The 21,333-nt window shown below is 33.0% G+C and overlaps 1 protein-coding gene across 1 annotated transcript in view; it reads right to left on the reverse strand.

Moving 5' to 3' along the window:
- The window catches only part of LOC129217795 (cyclin-dependent kinase 5 homolog), a 151,906-nt gene that overhangs the window by 11,699 nt on the left and 118,874 nt on the right, over nucleotides 1-21,333 (reverse strand). The window contains exons 8-13 of the mRNA XM_054852135.1: nucleotides 15,233-15,327; nucleotides 12,012-12,071; nucleotides 7,288-7,411; nucleotides 7,136-7,196; nucleotides 6,679-6,738; nucleotides 3,611-3,848 (exon numbers count right to left, since the gene is read on the reverse strand). Coding sequence (XP_054708110.1) covers nucleotides 3,611-3,848; nucleotides 6,679-6,738; nucleotides 7,136-7,196; nucleotides 7,288-7,411; nucleotides 12,012-12,071; nucleotides 15,233-15,327 — 638 coding nt within the window. The remainder of the gene's footprint in view (nucleotides 1-3,610; nucleotides 3,849-6,678; nucleotides 6,739-7,135; nucleotides 7,197-7,287; nucleotides 7,412-12,011; nucleotides 12,072-15,232; nucleotides 15,328-21,333) is intronic.

Consider the following 21,333-nt stretch of genomic DNA (forward strand, 5'->3'; position numbering starts at 1 on the left):
GACCAGTAAGCTCATATGTTAATCAGGTTGTGTAAAAGGGGCAGGGGACACTGCCCTCCCATAAGTGCCCGGGGGAAATATTAGTTACAATTTGATATTTAAGATGGAGCAATTGTGTAGTTATCCGAAATTAAGAAACAATTGTTTTTATGTATTAACCACGTAAAATTATTAACCTGGTTCAAGGTTAGCTAGACACTCACTGACATCACTTTGAGCCCCTCGAGAAATTTGCTGAAAAAAAAGTAGTTGCAGAACTTTAAGCCAGAAATGTATGATTTATGAGCATTTAAAAAACCCCAATTTTGTTCTGTAGTATCACAAGTTTTATATAAATTATTAAATTGCATAAAATGTTGCACGTAGGAGGAGTGAAAGAAGAAAAGCAACAATATAATTAGACGGAAAACACTTATGTTGTCAAGCATTAACTAGGCAGGGCTAAGGCAGAAGCAATGCAATACACTGACAGAATTGGTCTCTGGATGGCATATCCAGGCTGTCAAGATATTGCATGTGTGCATTTTATTGTTTGTGTAGGGAAAAAAAATGCTGATAGAAAAATTTAAAAAAAAAAAAACTGGACAGAAATAAGTTTTGTTTTACAGGATTAGATTGGTAAAGTCAATAAAGAAGAAAGAATAAACAAGAAAAAAAGTAACAACTTCAACACTGACATTAATACTGCAGTGTGCAGTTAAAGAGCAGTAGCTGCAATTTTTCATTTTTAACTTTTTTTGCATTTTTGTCATCTATTGTATGTTATCTTTATCATACAAGATGGCTTATTTGGGTTCCGCTGAAAAAAAGGCGCAAAAAGAAAGGTCTAATTCCAACATTTTCCTACTGTTAGTATTGAACCAAACACACATTTCTTCATATATCTCGAAAACCCATTTCGGCAGATACCAGTGTTGCCAGATTGGGGAAAATTTCCTCATTTTGGGGAAATCTGGTGCTCTCTGGGGAAATTTTGGGGGAGTGGGTTTTGAGGGGCATTCTTTTGGGAATTTTTTTCGTGTTTAAATTCGTGTTAAGGTGCAGTGGGATGGGAACATTGTATCAAACAGCGTTGAGTTAGCTTTGCTCAACTTTATGGAATTCGCATTTCACGTTGTGTGGAATATTATGCTACAGAATTCGCATTAATGTTCTGCGTAAGTAACTAGTTGATACGTGAAACAGGAAAAAAAATGTGTGATTCTTGGATGAATATATACAAAAATCATAGTTTAAATGTATATACAGAAGCAGAGTAGTAAATGCGAGTAGAAAAAAAATATTTGGTTATTTCTTATCTCTCTTTCAGCCGCTTGTATTTATGACTAGTGGCACCGGCACAGCTTTGCCCGTAGTAGAAAATCAAAAGGTCTTTTGGTTCCCTTGTACATTTACAAATAATGCATGATGAGTTTCTTGCCAATTGGCTTGATCACGGTACATTTCCATGTTATGATAACTTGGCAGGGTTGGCCGGATTGGGCCCAATTGGGTTGAACCCAATGGGTTTTTTTGAAAAAACCCATTTAAAAAACCCCATTATTTAGCCCACTTTTGGGTTTAAAATTTTGAGAACTTTTTTTTTAAAATAATTAATTTAAATACTTTTACAATTTAAACTTCTTTTTTATTTCTTCTTCACAATAGGCAATGGACATAAAAAATGAATTTTGAACTTTAATAGTATTTCTTAACTCTTAAGGGCATTAAAAAATGCTTCAAAGATTTTAAATAAATATATTTAACTTTTTTCCTTCAACTGGTCAATAACGAACTCAAATTATCTTGACTAAGTCCTGTCACGTCAGATTTTCTCAATATTTGTAGATTGTATACAGAGGATACTACTTTAGCTAAAAGGCTCTCATGTGAATTATTTTCTGCAAACCAACACGTCACAAAACTCGAATAAACAAGGTATATTTTTTAGAAATTAACAGGTTTTACAAAGGGTCGGACAGAAAACGGAATAGGATGTACAGTATTTTCATTATCTTACGAAAAAGTTTAATATTTCTTACTCTGTACACAGAAATAGAAAAACAGGCAACATAAAATTCAAAGAAATGTCTTGATCAAGCTGGAGTTCAGTAAAAAGGGATTTAAACTACTTGAGGTTCTACAGTAGTTTTGCATAACAAAATAAAATACAATAAAGTAAAATACAAAAAAAAAATGTTGAAATTAAAAACAAATAAACAATAGATTTTATCACTCAAGAAATAACTTTGCCTTAACTGTTGGCAATCCATGGAAACTAAAAAAATCTGAAACTTCACCATTCTTGAATTTTGTGTTCTTTTATACCTTTCTTCAGAAAACGCTGAATTTTCCAGCTTTTTTTATCAAGACAATTTTTGTGCTTTGTCCATATACTTATGCTACAATATGCTACAAGTACCCCATCTTTCCCCTAAAAAAAGACAAAAAAACCCACATTTATTTTTAAAAACCCAGCTTTAGTTGGGTTTTTTGGGGTTTTATTTAAAAAAAACCAAAAAAACCCTGGGTCCATGGGCTTTTTTAAAAAAACCCGGGTTTTTGCCAACCCTGTAACTTGGTAATTTACTCGTCCATCTTATGATAATTTTGCTCAGGAAAATGTTTTTAAAATTGGAATAGAAAAAGAACGAAATTGAATTTTCGAACAATCGCTTAAAGGTGCACACCCCCATGCTACAAACTAAATCTTTGTCAAATTTCATGAAAATCAGCCGAACGGTCTAGGCGCTGTGAGCGTCATAGAGATCCTGACAGACATAAGAGATCCGTACAGAGATATCCAGACAGAGAGACTTTCAGCTTTATTATTAACTAGTGGCACCCGCACGGCTTTGCCCGTAATAGAAAAATTAAAAGGTCTTTTGGTTCGCCTGTATATTTACAATTAATGTATGGTGAATTTTCTCGCCAATTGGCTTGTACCCACGTTACAGTTCCACGTTATGATAATTTCGTATCTCGCCAATTGGCTTGTGCCCATGTTACGGTTCCACGTTATGATGATTTCGTGATTTACTCGTACATCTTATGATATTTTTGTTCTTAAAATTGGAATAGAAAAAGAACCACATCGAATTTTCGAAAAATCGCTTCGAGGTGCACACCCCCATGCTACATACTAACTTTGTGCCAAATTTCATGAAAATCGGCTGAACGGTTTAGGCGCTATGCGCGTCACAGACATCCTACAGACATCCTCCAGACATCCAGACATCCTCCGGACGGAGAGACTTTCAGCTTTATTATTAGTAAAGAAGATAAAGAAGACCAAAAAAAAAAGAACAAAAATGGGAAGAAAAAAAAAGTTGTCGAATTTTATAAGAAAATTTGGCTATTTGGGGGGAAAAAATTTTTTCAAGAGGCAAAAATATTCGAGGAAGTTGATTCATTTTAAGAAAATATTAGTGGAAAAATAATTTTTGAGTTTGGGGAATTTTGATAGAAAACACCGCTTTTTGGGGGAAAGTTGGAAGGGCATTGGGGAAATCTGGATTTGACCATCTGGCAACACTGGCAGATACTGCCGTTTACCTGCACACGGCAGAATAGTCTCGAAGTTGTACGCCACTTTGTCCATCCCTGAAAGCTTTATCAGAGAGGGACTCACCTTGAGGAACTTTTCTAGTAGGTCGACATCACACTTGTTGTTGTTGAGGGCGAAGGGCTGTCGCTCGTAGGAGAGGAGTTCTTCGGGGGAGAATTCTTCCGGGCTGGAGGACCCCAGCCAGTCCACCGTGGGGGGGCTCCCCAGGACCCTGAAGATGTGGTGCAGCTGGTCCTTGGAGGTGGAGCCTGGGAACAGGGGCCTCCCGTCTCCCATCTCGAAGAAGATGCAACCCACGCCCCTGGAAGACGTCAGCAAAATAAACTTTCAGTGTTAGAAATGATTGCTTGAAGTCAGGCTTCATGATGACTAAGATAAATATCTAGGCCTCAAAACGAGCAGCCTGGGTGTTATTCTCATAGAATCAAATACAGTAAGGTCTCTTTAACGATGCTCTATTTAACGACTTTCTCGATTTAAAGACGATTTTTCGCGGTCCCGGATGCTCCACTGTAGTTTTTAAAGCATTCTATTTAAGGACGCATTCTCCTGAAGGACAACTTTTTGTGGTCCCTTGAAAGTCGTTGAATCGAGAGCCAACTGTAAAATGCATCTCGAAATACAGTCGAACCTCCATATATCGAACTTCCGCATATTGAAATTTTCTATCTATCGAAATCCCAGAAAATTTCAATGTTCATTACATAGAAAAATTGTTTCTATATATCGAAAAAATCTCTATACATCGAATTTTTTTTTCGAGACATTTGTAGATTTTTTTTCCTCTTTAGACTGTCTCGTGAAAAATAAAGGTTAGGGGAGAAAATTATATTCACTAATGGTTGCTACGAAACTCAAAAGGAATCTGGGGTTGAGGGGTGTATAGATAGGTGGTTGTTTCGTTCTAGAATTCATAATTCCTTCAAGTATGTTTCAAATATCTTAGTTGTAACCAGTAACATTGTAAAATCAGTTTCAATTCATCCCTTTTGTCTATTGATTATCGTTCCTAGTCGTTTTAGCTGCAGTAAAAATCATTCAAGTTACGTAGATTAATTTTTTACTTTTCTCTCGATTTGTCAAAACGAAAATCTCCTCATGTTGCAGATCAAGTTGAATTGCCAAAGAATGAAGATGTATGTTGGCATAAAAATAATTTCTGTTGATTTTTTAATTATTAACTTTCATTTAATCTGATGCTCGTATAAATTAGAAATTGGATTTCATACACGAAAATTAGCTTTAATTTTAATGTTTTAGGTTATTTATACGATAAAATAAGATTGTTTCTATATATCGAAATTTCTATGTATCGAATTTTTTTCCGGCAATTTGCTACTTCGATATATGGAGGTCCGACTGCATTAAAAAAAAAAAAACTGTTAAATAGAACCGCTAAACCTTGATGGGAGTACAAATCATTAAAAAAAAACCAGGAATACAAGGAGAAAAGAATTTTAAAACACAAAATTAACCCCTTTCCGCTCGCTCCCGTGTCTATGCCTTGCAGGGGTTTCGACCTCCATTTCTCGCTCCCGTGATAGTGCCGTGCTGGGGTGTGCAATATTAACACGACGAAACTATTAAAACCAATTCATTTATTTTGCCCGGAATACATTTTATTTCTCTCTTTATACATTAGATGGCAGGACCAGTCCATTTTAAATGTAATTGCAGAGATGAAGAAAGGAAATTCGGTTCTAACTTACCAGATTGTGACGTTGGCCTCTATATCTCAAGCTTTGAAATTTATCAAACAAGAAAAATTTACTTATCTTTACTTATATTACACAAAACATTAATAAAATTATTTTTTAATGTAGAAAAGACGTATTTCTAAAATTTTCGCTGCTTGCTTGTTGACTTTTCATAAAATTTTGAATTTTTTTTAAATTTCAATCTAAAATATATTGAAAATGAAAAAACAAAAGCACAAGCTGTTCATACACGTATTTCTATATCATTTTCTTAAATTAAAAAAATAGACACTTTTATGACCGCTTTCTTGAAAATTACTGATCCTAAAGGGGTAAACTGTACAGAGTGTCCAAAAAGTCCTAAACACATTTTAAAAATTCATAGAAAAGCAACAAATTGTCATATGAATGTGCGGTTTGCGCTGTAATAATTCACAGGTTCAAGAACTTAACATGATATCATGGACAAAAAAAAAAAAAAAAAAAGAAATAAAGAAAAAAAAAGTGTAATTATAAGTAATTTACATTGATTGCTGTATCATCACAGTAAAAATTTTTATTACTTATAGCTAGTTTTTCTCCTTTTTGTTTTAAAGATGTCATAAAATTTTTTTGAATATTTAAATATTATAGCTGAAACCGTATAATGATATGGCAATTTGTTGCTTTTCTATGAATTTAAAAATTTTTTAAAAATAAAATAAAGAATTATCAAAATTAAACTTTTTGGTTTCAAATCATTGTGTAGGAATCATTGTTGAAGATCACACAGTGAAAAAAAGTTAAATGATTTTACACTTTACACTCCAGTAGGTCTACAAATGCAAAGTCAATGTTGGCATTATATTTATATAGAATTATACATAATTCTCTTTGGGGTTACGAAGGCTATAGCAAAATCACTCAAACTAATACTGCAAAGTACATTGGAGGGAATACAGAAACAATTTAAGCTTCATTTACATAACATGAGTTCTTTGTGTGAACCCTTGATCACAGGGCATGCATAAATACAATTTGTAGTCCAGTTCCTGCCACACATCACTTAAAATGGAACCTCTTTTTTATTGTAAAGAAATATGCCGATAAATGAAAAGAACCCTGAAAAAAAGTTCAGAATTTGTTAAATGTCTCTTCAGCATAAATACGTTTTTTTTGCATAGGGATAGAGGTTGCTTTTAAACCATAAAAAACTGCCACGCTTATGACTATTTGCCCATTTTAATCGCTTTTAATGTTCTCAACTTTGCAAATTTTCTTTCAAAGTAAAAAATGTCCTTGTGCTGGAGGGGTTTTAATTTTTTTTTTCCCAATGAACAGTCATAAAAAATGCAGTTCATTCCTGAGATTTGGCGATGAGTCCATTTTGGCAGCACTAGTTGATACATAGGAAAATTTAAAAAAAGGGGGGGGGGGGATCAATAGAGTACTTACCACATATCGATAGAAGTGGAATAATCCGTCGACCCCAGCAAAACATCAGGCGGCCTGTACCTGGAAAAAAAACAATAACCAATCAGTTTAAATATAAGTCTTGCAACTCTTCTGCAAATAATTAAACAGGATGAATTCAATACAACTAAAATTGCCTTGGATATAAACTTCACACTAAAGTTTTTTTTTTAATTTTAATGAAACTCTAAAATGAGAAATGATTACTAGCTTATCAAACCACTTTTCCGAAATGCAAATATATATTCCAAATTTAGTAAATCGGGTATACGAAACAAGTGCATTTTTCTTAACTAATTAATAAGCCTTTTCAGTTCATTTTTACTGTTTCATACTATCAAAACAATATTGTGTTTTTGAACCAGTATATAACTAAGGAATCCTATTCTTAAATAAAAAAAAAAGGAGGATAAAATCTAAAGTGTAATCATGAACTCACCACAGTGTCACCACTTCGTATGAATATGTTTTTGTCGGGATCGATTTCGCCCTCGCCAAGCCTAAATAATTGAATACAAAGATTAGCAAATATATATATATATATATAGATGAATTATTTACATAAAGAATGAACACTTTGCTGACACTCACCAAAGTCTGCCAGCTTCAACTCTCCGAAGGAATTTATTAATAAATTTTGAGGTTTGAGATCTCTGTGAAGAATTTTCCTTCGATGGCAATAAGCTAACCCTCTCAGCAATTGAAAAAGAAATAACTGAAAGGGAAAAAATAATAATTAGAATCAGGAGATACAGCAAAATGTTCTTGGTAAAACATTTTTTGAAGCACTTTTCAAGTACAGTAGACCCTCGTTTTATGCGGGTTTATTTTATGCGGATGAGTTTTGATTTTACATGGATGCGGAAATGCAAAACAGATAACATTTTCCCCTCTTTCAAAATCCAAGCTCTGAAAGATTGCAGATTACGCGTAATCAACTGCATTTTGCTATGCTAATAATCGAGCTTGGGCACTGGAGACATTTCATGCGATTGGCTCCAGAACTCTTTTCAGAAGTAAAGTTATTAAACTCTCACAGTTCAGAACCCACTAAAAGAAGAGCTTTTAGGAGTGACAAAGGAGGCCAAAAACCAACAAGGATACTGAGGTCGGTGATGCACAACCAAAAACGCTCACATTGAAAACTTTGAGCCATTCCTACACAGATAGAAATGATCTTTCTAATTTGTTAGTGAAGGAAGATTCTATCATGGAAATGACACAAGTGATCATGGATGCGTTAATGCTCTGCAAAGAATTAGAGAAAAATTCTTAATGACTGCCAAAAGACTATGATAGCCAGCTCTTCTTTATAAACACAAGGTTCATACTCTTCCAGACAAAATGAATTTCAGGAGTTTTCAGGAGTCAAAAGCAAAATTTTCAGGAGTAATAACATGCGCCGTTTTTACAAGAAAATTAGTTTCAGTAACATTTGATCTAATTTGCTGTAAAATTTTAAATCGTTTAGTTTTTTTTTTTCACACACTATTCAATCAAAAAATAAATAAATAAATAAATAAATAAAATAAAAATAAAAATTGGATTTGAAATATTTGAAAATAACAGGAATATACAAAATATTAGATATATCAGCATATTATCAGTACTAAATATGCTACAAAATAGCAATAGCACTACTAATTAGCAATATAGAAAATATGCTTAAAAGTTGTTGCTCTTAACACAAAAACTAGCACATGCTCTTGGTTCGTTCTCTAGTGGCGGTTACAATCAGTAACTGTAATGGGCATGTTTGAACAGAGTAACAGGTCAGTCGGTTCGAACACGCCCCATGTCTTTGCGAAAAGCAACGTGTGATCTGTATAATACGAGAATTTTGATTGGTTGCCAGTGATTCAATATGGCTGCCTAAACGGAGATGACATGGAATCAAAATTAGAGATTGCTGTTGAAAATTATTTTCAGGAGCAGAGGAGAAAAATCAGGAGGTTTAAACAAAAACTCAGGAGTTTTAAGGGCCCTTAGAAGAAAAAATTCAATTTCGTAGAGTTTTTCAGGATTTTCAGGAGGCGTACGAACCTTGAAAACAGAACACGAAATTGATTTATGTGTTCTTTATGAATGCTGTGCATAAAAATCGATATAAGTACACATTAAACTTATTATACAATTAGTCATCACTAGAATGAAGTATTTTGTTATCTACAGAACCAAACCCCTATTTTAACACTAGTATTAGGTCCCAATTTACGCGGCATTTCCGTGGAACGTAACCCCTGCATAAAAGGAGGGGCTACTGTACCTAGTTAACAAAGGAGGTTAACAGCTTCAATCCAAAAGTTTCTTCCTGAGCTGTATTTGCTCAAGTGTAGGAATGCAGGTTTAAGAAATCAAATGTCCAGAGAACAAATGTGATTTTAATAGGCGGCGGGCACTGTACTAAGTATGGAATCGGCAATTCATAATTTAAAATATTGCTTCTCAAACAATACTTCAAAAAGATTTACTGGTCTTCACTTTTTTTTCTCCTTTTATAGTTTTAATTTTCTTTTCATATTTTATGAACCAATTTCTTCTTTTTATATAGAAATCCTCCTTGATTCAAAATTTATTTTGGATCTGACAGGGTTATCATGTAATCTTACAAAGAACAATAATGATAACCCCACCAAATTTAGTACAATAAGCAACATTATAATGCTTCACAAAATGAGTATGTACTCTTCAATGCAGTATAAATATACCTTGGCAACAATTTGATTGTAAGTTTCAAATTATTAACAATTAAAATTCTTTGCAATTTACAAGGCAAAAAAGTTGAACTTTTCACATTACACATTTAAAAAAGATCAGTTTCTGTGAATTCTGCAGGAAATCCTTTATTTTAAAAGAGTTTTTGCTAAATGAAAAAACAGTGGCTTTCATATGCTGAATACATTTCCGACACCTTAACTGGAGAAAAAGAAAATTTTGTAACATAAAACATTACTCAAAAAAAAAATCTAGATATTTAAAATATGTTGAAATAACAATGTTGAGTGAAGTTTTTCAAGACACGAGAAGTGAGGAAACTGCTTTTTGACAATAAACATTCTTTCAATTTAAACACTCTCACAAAGCATTTAATGAAACAATTTTGATACTATTTTTAACAAGCGCAAATAAAGATTTATAAATTTGTAATCCCCTTTATTAAGTACATATTTTTATTTTATTCATAAATTACCTTATTTTAATTATATCTCAATACATTAAAAAGAAACTTAAGCGCATATAATGAAATTTAAATGCAATCGGTATAAATAAAAACCATAATGCGTCCATGCAGTGGTGTAGCTAGCCGATGGTTTTCAGGGGAGAAGGGGTCATCCAGGCTTTCGAAAGGTAAAAAAAAGGGGGGAGGGGGAATTTGGCGGCCCGTTAATTGTTTTACAGTTATATATACAGTAACACCTAAAAAATCTAGATTTAAAAAAAAATTTTTTTAAACGTATGTTTTTAATGATTCTCGTGATTGGTTTAATGTAAGACAAACTTTGGGCTGGGGGAGCCCTAGCTATGCCACTGCATCCATGTATATCTCTTATTTACATCTTAAATTGACCTTTAAAAAACACAGTACGGGGTACTTTGAAATCAAGATAGTTGTATGTTGTTGTTTTTTTTTTTTTTCAAAATAAAAATGTCACTGTTTAAATTTTTATTTCAGTACCAACAACGCAACTTTTAATCAAACACTGAGACCCATAAAATTGTTCATTTCAACGCAAATGAATTTCTGTATGATTTCAAATTTTTGTACAACAGTAAGCAGCGTAAATAACTACCAGATTATTGAAAACTGCAAAGGATTTCCAACCAATTTTCAGCTTGGTCCCAAAGACATTCTAAAAACAAAGCGACCGAAATGAGACCCCCATCAATTTTTTAAAGGGCTTAAATTTCAACATCACTGATTAATCAGCAAATTCAAAAAAGCAAACAGATAAAAGAGATTACAGGGAAAATCTTAATATATAAAAATCAATGTCCTGAGATAACATATATATATATATATATATCAACGCACAGCCGAAACCGCTGAAGCTTCAGACTTGAAATTTGGCAGGCATGTGCGCATGATTACAAAAGTAACCACTAAGAAAGGATTTTTCGAAATCTCAATTAGTTCGGGAGAAATTAATTAAAACCCCTTAATTTCTGCGAAATTAAAAACCTGTCATTGAAATTCAAATCCCTTATTTTCGAAGGCTTTCCTCCATTCAAATCATTATTCAGTCCTTCATCTCAACTTTTGGCCGATAGCGAACTGTAATGTTGATATTGTTTTTGTTTCTCACGTGATTCTTCGAGGTTTTTCTCAGGTCTAAAAAAACCCTGGCTAATGGGCGGTAAATTACTGAGTAATAATGTTTTCTGTCTTTCGTTTTCATTTTTTCAAAACTAGAAACGATGTTTTTAAGAACATCATCACAGGCGGACTATCCTCTTAAATTTGGAAGAGTGCAGTTTCCTGTGAAAGTTTGCTTTGCAATAACCGTTTATAAGTCACAAGGACAGACATTAAAAGTAGCAAGGATCGATTTAAGAAAAGACTTTTTTTCACGCGGCCAATTTTATTTAGCTCCAAAGTCAGTTCATCAAGCAGCTTAATAATTTTAGCACCAGAAAAAAAAAATGTTGTATACTAAGAAGTTCTTGCTCAAACATAGGTATAACAATAAAATGTGGATGACCTGTGTTTGCAAAGATAATCAATACTTTAAAAGGATCGTTAATAACAGTTAAAGATCAGTTAAGGACAAGGGCATATATATAAGGAGTCCAGGGGCCCTGGGATCCTCCCAAAGTTAGAAAAAATTATTGGTAATAAGTAATTATTATAGGGCATTTTCGAAACTAGATGCACCAAGCACTGTTAACCCCTGCTAATTCCATTACCCGAGCAATGCCGGGTACGGGAATGCTAGTTCAAAATAAAACTTCAAGAGGGAGGAAGGGGCAAATTTTGCAAAAATGCCCTTTAAGGACTTAAAACTAAAAAAGGGGTTTAGGGGGGGGGGCGGCAGAAGGACCTCCTGAGAGCATTGTCTGGGTGTCAGTTAAAAACTCTCAAGACAATTGTTTCTCATGAAGAAAAGCAAAACTATAAATAGATTAGAATAGATAATAATCAACATCAAATATTAAACAAATATTTTCAGCTGTTGAAATATTGCTTGCTTTAGTTATTTTAATTTTTAGCATATTCTATGTTGCATTTCAAATTTAAAAAAAAGTACTTACAAAATGTTGCTGCAAGTATGGTTCTAAAAACGTATGCAATAATAATAAACAAATGAAGCACTCACCCTAACATTTGATGCTTGTATTCTACCCACATCTTCCATATACGTTTTCAGATCTCTCCTCTGTAACACAGAATGAAAAAAAAAAGAATAATTACAAGAATTAGTTTTATAATTGCTACAAATAAAATTAGGGTCATCTAAAACTATTTTAAAATTAAAAAAAAAGGGACAAAAGGCCTTTTATTCAGCTTTCATTATCATAATGAGAATTAAAAGTGTAGGGAAAACTCATAACTCTAAAAGGGGCTGTACACAAATGAAGTCACGCTCTGAGGTGGCAAGGGGGTCCATGAAATTATGAGTAAGTAACAAGAGAGAGAGAGGAGCTAGCAAGAAGTGTGATATCACGCTATTTTTATAAGACTATGAAAGGGGGAGGGGATAAGGTGAAGTGTGACACTTTGTGATTTAAGGGGGGGAGAGGAGAGCCAAAAACTGAAAAATATTGTGACATCGTTTATTGAGAGCTTCTAATACACAGTGGTGTGTCATATCACCAGCCCAATAATATGCAGAGAAGGGAAAAACGTTCAGAATTATGTAATTACCAACACTAGTCTAAATTGAAATCAGTGGCGGATTCAAAGGGAGGGTCATGGGGGTCATGGCTCCCCCCCCCATAAACTAATCAAAAATGGTATCCGTCCACACTGTGTGAATAACACAACTTATGAATGCTATGTGAATGATTTAAGTAGCGTTTTAAATTCATTAATTATTTTTTAAAGTAATTACAGTGAAGCACCGTTTTTACGTTTTTGAAGGGACTGTAAAAAAAAAGCGTACAAATGAAAAATTGTATAATAGGTATAAGTTAATGCGAGTTAGACTTTGCAGAGATCAATTTAAAAAACGTATAATTGATAAAAACATACAAAAGGGAAACTTATAAACGGTGCTTCACTGTATTTGAAAAAACACTTTTTTCCATTGTTTATGAAATTAATTTGTAATGTTTATGTCCTACTAGATACTCTATTCTTGGTCGATTTGGTGCTGTTTATTGACATCCATGCAGTTTTAGAACTTTTTCGTACTCAAAACCGTCGGTTCATTGGGGGGGGGGGGGGGGGGGGGGGTGTCATGCCAAAAAATGACCCCCGTCTGTATCAGACCCTGATTGAAATACTAATCAACATTGATTTAATATATTCAAAAAGATTTTCTTCAACATCGATAATAGTATTTAATCTACTAGTTTACAATCCGGTCTGGAATTTCCGGGACAGAAGAAAAATTCAAGATATAGAGGTCCCAATTTAAGAGTAACTGCACCATGTCTGCGGACTCTAGCTGGAGACACAAATATACTTTATCTACTGATTTCTTGGCACTCTCGGCTTCAATGAGATACCATCTGACGCCAGCTCGGTTACTACCGATCCCAGGCTGATGAATTCATAAAAATAAAATGCTTCATACAATGCAGTCTCTGATGGGATAGCTGAGCTGTCAGTATACTGCATGGGATAGCCAATTAGAGTTACTTTTTGCCATGGCTGAGAACCTCACATTTCATAGCTAGCCTAATCTTTGAGGAACTTAATATTTTGGAAAAAAAAAATTAGCCTTTATTTTCTGGGTGACTCAAAATAATATTTTTTTAAGACAAAAAGACATTTAAAAGCAATACAAACTAAAATCAAGGTAAAAGAAATTGGGGCAACAACATACAAACTTAATGACTTTTAAGATGCAACAAAAAAATGCAAGAAGTCAAAAAAAACTTCCTGAAGCATCTTAATGAAATTTATTTCTTGTTATATTTTTGCATAGTGCTAATAATCCAAACCATAAGTGTTATAGTTCATATGTTATTCACTACTTCTAAAAAAGAAAAACAAAATTATTCTTAAGAAGGCAGGGAAAGGGACTTCGGATAACTGCAACTACCGGTTACTCCATTTTAGCTGCTCCTCAGGATTTCGAGCTATGGAGAATTCAATGCACTTTGTAGGAGAGCATAAAAACCTTCGCCAGTTGCACACAAAAATTGGGACTCTTTTTCTTATAGCACTGGTAAGTAATTATAAAGGATTGTTATTAAATATACAATTATGTTGTTATGACTCAATAAGATGATTCATACAATGCAGCATTAAACAGCAAATTGTTATTTTTGGGATAATATAAGTTAGGCCTTGAAGTACAGAATTGTCACGTAAGTGAGTGATATGCAAACAATCGTGAGTGATACCACTGTTGTCCACCATGCAGTAAACATTCCCAAAGTGGAAATAATAACAAAATACAGTCGGATCCTGCTACAACGCGATCCTACTTACATTAAATGGCTATAACACGAGTTTTTTATTGCTGCCGCAAATTACTCCCTTGCAACATGAAATTTTTTGGAAAGGAGCAGCGGAGCGTTAGAATGGGCTTTGTTGATACTAAATATCGGTTTCGTTAATAGACTTTCATACCCTTTAGCATCACTGACAGCGGAAGTTCACACATTGTATTAGTCTAAACAACGCTTTGCTTTAGTTAATACAAATTACCGCTCCAATTCTAACCGTTTATTTTTTCCTTCTCATGAACGTTGATAAAACAGAATAATTTTCAAACAAGGAATTTCATCTCAAGTTGGAAGTCAGTGGTGGTCCATCAAAAGTGGAAAGAAAAACAGAAAGTTTCTGACAATGCAAGAAAAGGTAAAGATTATCGATGCTTAAACAATTATAAAGTGCCTCGAAGGTAGCACGACAATTAGGTATGAGTTAATCTTCGATACGTACAATTAAAGTTCACGAAAAGAAAATCCGCAAAAGTTCAGACCTTAGTTTTAATAATGAAGCTGGTAGAGTAGTGTCTGAGCAAAATACAAACAAAGTACATGTATCTTATTGATCATTGATTTTGTGCTTCATAACAGAGTAATCATGTTAAATAGAAACGTTTTTTCTAAAACACAGTAAAAAGTCAGTTTTTTATAAAACATACGGTAATATATAGCTAAGAGATGGTTTGAAACAATTTGAGGGGTGTTAACACATGTCTAAAATAATTGGATATGCTTACAAAAAATCACTAAACATACATTTTTCCACAACGCGAAATTCCGACTTACACGGGGGTCTTGGAACGCATCCCTTGCGTAAGTCAGGATCCGACTGTATATTTTTCAAAATGAATAAATAATTCCTGTTAAATATAAATTTGTATACAACATGATAGGCAAACCATAATGAAAGACAAACAGAAACAAGTGATCTCACCAGATATTCAAAAACTAGTGTTAGTGACTTTTCTGTATAGATGATATCGTGAAGAGTAACAATATTATGGTGCTTCAAATCTTTCAGAAGAGAAACTGTAAGAAAAAATAAATCACATTACAAAAGGCAAATGAGAACTGCCATAAAGACTGCACTAAGTCGCAAATAGTTTTATTCTTTTCTAAAAACCGACTCTTGTCTCCTTCCGATACGGAATGCAGCGAACAAGAAATGGGCGATTCTCGAAAAGATGTCCAGTGCGTAACGCTAAGTTTTTTTATTTTTCTAGCTAACCAAAGCCTTCTAAAAATAATGCCCTTTGGGAATAATACATGCCTTAATATACTATCAAAGCATAAAAGTTAATCCCATATTTAATTAATAGTTACTTGAATAAAATAAAAAACTTAGCGTTATGCATGGGACATTTTTTCGAGAAACGCCCAAATGGCTGTGTTTGGCATCTTACACACTAAGTTCATTCTGGACAAGATGCAGGGAACTGAAGCTTATAAACAAAATGGGAGGAGGGTTTCAAAATGAGTATACTTTCATCACTTTTAAAATTACTTTTAGTATACGACAACAATAAATGATGCATAAACATGCTGGCTGGACAATGCAAGACTCCCATGAGACTATGCAAACGTACACAATTATGCAGTGGCATGTTACCAAAATAACTTTAAGACATTTAGGCCGCAGACAAGAAGTAGAAACAAAAAAGATGTAGATGCAGTGATGTTCCCATCAATTTTTTTGAGGGTATACTCTTAGTAATCCATTACGCACAATATGCGTATGCGATCATATACATAATGTCATAATATGCAAATTTTTGAAGCTTGAGGTTATACGCTATATGTTAAAAAAGGTTCGAGAGTATATAGCCCTATGGGAACACCACTGCATAGATGTGCATTTTTCAATTGTTATGTTTCACTTGTCATACCATACGGCTCAAAATAGCTTATAGTATTGAGTTTGAAAGTTCGAATAATACACAAAGTTTTTAACAGCCTTTTAAAAGTCTGACTCATTAGAATATACAAACTCTGTATTATTTTCTTGTATTTTTAAAGCAGTGGCAACACCAACAAAAATAAATTTGCTTTTTATTTCCTAGCCTTTCAATTCCCCTCTTATTCTGTATAAGAGTCCTATAAGCCTTAAAACATACTTTGCAAGCAATAATATGTAAGGAAAGACAAAACTCCAAAAAAAAAATATATAAAAAAAAGAAAGAATTTTTAGAAAAAAATTTCTTTATACAGAAACTTTGCTTTATGCTGTTTCTGATGATACTGTTGGAAACAGATCAATGATTTCCAACAGTATCATTTGACCATTCCTCACACAAATCAAAATTTAGGAAAGTAACATCAACAAAAAAAGGGCTTTTTTTTCCCCTGCAGGAACTTTAAATTAAATAAAATTTCTGAAAAAAAAAAAAAATACCGCAAACCCAATGCAAAAAAGTTGTGGCAAAACAAAACCAAGTAAAAATTTTACTTATGCTTTTATCTCAACCATTTCTTTAAATTTTAGAATTAAAGCAACAACCTCGCAGTGCAGTACATAAATAAGTGAATATAGGTATGAATCTTTTGAAACACAATATTAAGTTAAAAACATGATAAATTATGGGAATGAAAAAGAAAAAAACAGAAAAAAAGAACCTAATTTAAAAACAAAAAAATGCAAAGCGTAGGTTTTTTATTCCCCCTAAGATTTTCCAATTGCTCAGAGATGTAGTGATTTTTGAAAAGCCGTTGTAAAGTATAAAATACAGGAAAACGCAAGCAAAATAAGAAATAATGTCAGATTACACAATTGCAGATTACTGCAGACACGTGTTTCGGTGTTACAAGGAACGTCATTTTAAATGCAAAAAAAAAATAAGCTTGTGGACGTCCTTGCATAGACATCGGACAAAAACCAAGAGCTAGATAAGCAGGCAGCTAAAAAACTAAAAATAGCGGAAGACATGTCTACAGTAATCTGCAATTTGCTTTTTTAAGTTGTTGTTTCTTATTTCACAAGAAAATATATTCCAAGTGAGGTAACTTTCCAAAAACAGCTCCCAAACACATGTAAAACAAAAAGAACATTTTGAACACTGCTGAAATGGTCCATACATTTTAACATTTAATGCCAAAATATTGTAGGTCTTCTTAAAAAGTAGCTTGATTTGAATATTAAAAAAATCATGAAACAGCAAACAAAACACTATAAAAAAAGAACACATGACAGTTATTGAAGTGCTGTTCACAGTAAATCAATAGAATAAAATATTATTCTTCAAATATCACTTTTTCCAATGTTTAAAATTTCTCAAGGTGTTCTAAAATTTTTTAAAAAATAATATTATTCAAGTTTTGTTATATTTTAAGATGAATGATAAAAGTTTTTTTTAAAGTTTTATTTTTAAGAACAGTTAAATAGCTATCACACACACAAAAATAAAAAAATAAAAAAAAATAATAAAAAAAGATCAAAAAATTTTTGCAAGCTGAACAAACATAACTCAGTGTTTGCGTTCAACTATACGTAACCTGGGTCCCAGGTACCCATTAATGTAATAAATTTGGGTCCTTTGCTGGAAAAAATGAGTCCCTCAATTTTTAAACAGAAAATCTTAGCGTATAAATGATTAATATAAAAACATTCATACCTTGGGGGAAAAAAGAACATGAAATAAAAAAAATTGGTTAATTTTGCCCTAATTTTTTGTGATTATCATTGTAAATTTTTTTTTCAAATAATACACTTGCAAGACTAAGTTATGTGAGAAACTATTTGGTCTGTTACAATGAGATTAACTCAAAATTTAGCTTAAAAATGGATTTTACTATAAAATTAAAAACAAGTGCCTCTGATTGATCAAGCAGAAAGCACTTCCTTGACCCTTGCTTTCCTAGAAATTTTTCTTAGTGAAAAAAGCAAACAGCTCCGCCCCCCCCCCCCATTAGCATTGGCAATTACATAAAAATCGCAAGCAAATGAACCCAACGCAAAAATTACGATTGCAAAAACGAAACATTTTCTCATATGAGTGCGAAAATTGCTCATTTGCAATCTTAAATCAGTACATTTGACTTGCGCCATTTTTATCAATACCTGACTTGAAAGTCCAAGTAAAAATAGCCCATCAGAAAGAGATGAACTACTAGAAAAAGAACAAAGTTAAAGTGTAACAGGAAATATACAATGTTTGTGCTAAACAACTTTGGATATTTCCTGTTATTCCTCGGCACAAATGTATTTATTTATTGCTTAAGGTTGAAGTGCTTTTGCATAAAATTCAAGTATTCATAAGCAATTTAACAAGAAAAATGTGAAATTCAGAACTTTGTGTTTAGCGTGATCAGGAAAATGAATGTTCTCCATTTTTTTTTTCTCCCCTCCTTTAATTTGGGATGCAAAACAATGATTTTCAGAGGTAATTCTGGTTACATGAATGCAAAATAGCTACATTTTTACTGTACATTGTCTTATATTAATCCTGAAAATTGCATTGAAACCACTCTTACTTTTAGTCTTTATTGCTGTTTTCAGGAATTTCTTCAAGATGAAAGTTGAGGAAGAGCTTATGCTTAGAATACAGTACAATGGGCTGTTTATGAACTTGCAAAATTTTGCTCCTTGAGTTCTGCCCAGGATGTCACTGTAAGCACCAGTGTTAGGGCTGAAGGAAGCATTTCAGACCTCGGAAATATGTAGCAGAGTAACAGTTTAAATAAGCACATGACGAACAAAGTCCCGAAGAAAAAATATCCTTTTATTTCAGCAGAGCTAATTCTTAGACAATGTATTTGACTTGCATTGAATCCAGTTCAACAGGAACATTAAAAATATAACATTATACTAAAACGAACAACATCTCGTCAAAAATCGCTAAAAACTTATTTCGAATTACTTTAGAATAGATGCATCTACACGAAATAACATTCCAATAAAATTAAGCCATTTTCATTTGAACTGGATAGGACAACACGAATGTGCACACAACACGCACAACAAAAATAAGGGAGAGAGAGAGCTCTCAAACCTGCAGCATTAAATACCGTGAAACCATTGTGGAACAGCCAACATTCGAAATTTCAATCGCTTATGCAAAATAACAAGCACTGTTGCCACTCACGAAAACTTTTAAAAAACGTCTCACGGTTATCACATGCAGGAACTAACCAAAACCCAATCCAGTTCAGATGAGGGAATCACCCGAGTGACGTCACTACCGATTTAATGTTGTTTACATCGGAGCAATTTGTCCGAACATGATCTGCGATCTGCATGGGGCAAAAAACGTATTTTAGATGAAACTAGCAAAAATACCCGGCGTTGCCTGGGTCAGTAATAATTATGAGAAACAATCGTTACTTGCCCTTGTTTTCTGTTTTAAGCGAAAGAATTTAAAACAAACCTTTTTTGACGTGATTAAAAATCGAGCTTCTTCCTTACTCATTAAACTAAAATAGCAATAAGTATAAAGAACGGAATAGTATTCAATTAGAAACGAAAGCACGACATTTAAGCATATATAAATTTGAAGAATTACCGAAATATGAAATTAAACTTGACATATTTAAAAAGATTTATCTGTTAGTACTTTTTTTTTTTAAAATCTAAAACCTTCTCTGTATGGCTATTGATGTACGAACCTGTTTTAAAAAATGTAGCCGCCCGTGTTCCCCTTACACTTGCTTTAGTTATTTTGGGAAATTTCAATTTTTGTGTGCACTTGGTGCGGTTTAAAGTCTTACCAAATTTGCGAGAATCATTTTGGGACACTTTCGATAATACTCCCCCTCCTTACTAATTTTTATTATAGAAATATTGTCGCAAGATGCTGAGATACTTTTGGTCAAAAAAAAATAAAAATAAAAAAAAATAAAAAAAAAATAAAATAAAAAAAAATAATAATAATAAAAAAAAAAGGCACTAAACGGTTTTATCCGAAATGTTTCCAAAAATAAGTAGAAAAATTTGGCGATTGTTTGAAATCGTGCAAAAAGAAAATTTAATGGAAGTTTTTGTGCGGTTTATGGATTTGCCTAATTTAGTTGTTGAATTATTTTTACACAGTATTTGTTTTTTTTTTTTAAGTATCTTTGATTGGCGATATTTTGTTTACATGGTGAAAGCTAAGAAACATTATTACGTAGTCTTTGGGCTCAAAAACAGCGACAGTGGAAAAAACTGCCAAATGTATCAGCAACTGAAATCATTCTGAAAAAAATCTGGCGATATTTCTGCTGGTTGGTTGGATATAGTGAGCAAGTGTCCAATCAGCATAAATAATAATAATAAACCATTAATTACATAAGTTCCGTTTAAAAGTAAAATGATCAGCCAAATCCATTCATTTTTAGCCAATCTTGTGGAAAAACGTTACTTTAAGATTTGACTTGAGAAAAGCCTCAAAAAAGTCAGATGAAACTCAAAAATATTCAACAATACAACAATTCTTGGGAGTTGAGATGACACACTAAATAATGACTTGGGTTGATGAAAGCCTTCGAACAGGGAACAAAAAAGCTCATAACTCGTTTTTCATACAACTTAGAAACTTCGAACAGATGCTATCTTCAGCAGAAAAATTGGCGCTTTCAATGGACATATAATGTTAATATGTGCACGTTTTTTTCCACCCCCATATTGGGGCATTTATGCGAAAATTGGGCATAAAATTGGAATAAAAAGGGAACTATCAATCGGATTTTTTTCGAACTGGTCTATAAACCTTCCCAGTACCAAACTGAAAAAAACGGTGAAAGTTTCAGTCAAATCTGCCGGGTAGTTTCTGAGATCTTAGGGAACAAATTTACCAAACTCCATTTATATATATATAGATTATACGAAAATTGGGCATAAAATTGGAATAAAAAGGGAACTATCAATCGGATTTTTTTCGAACTGGTCTATAAACCTTCCCAGTACCAAACTGAACAAACGGTGAAAGTTTCAGTCAAATCTGCCGGGTAGTTTCTGAGATCTTAGGGAACAAATTTACCAAACTCCATTTTTATATATATAGATAACAGTAGGTTATTTCTTTTCATTTAGATAAGTAAAAAAATACTTATCTAAATGAAAAT

This window comes from Uloborus diversus, chromosome 2 (genome assembly GCF_026930045.1).
Source record: "Uloborus diversus isolate 005 chromosome 2, Udiv.v.3.1, whole genome shotgun sequence".
In the NCBI taxonomy this organism is placed as follows: Eukaryota; Metazoa; Arthropoda; class Arachnida; order Araneae; family Uloboridae; genus Uloborus; species Uloborus diversus.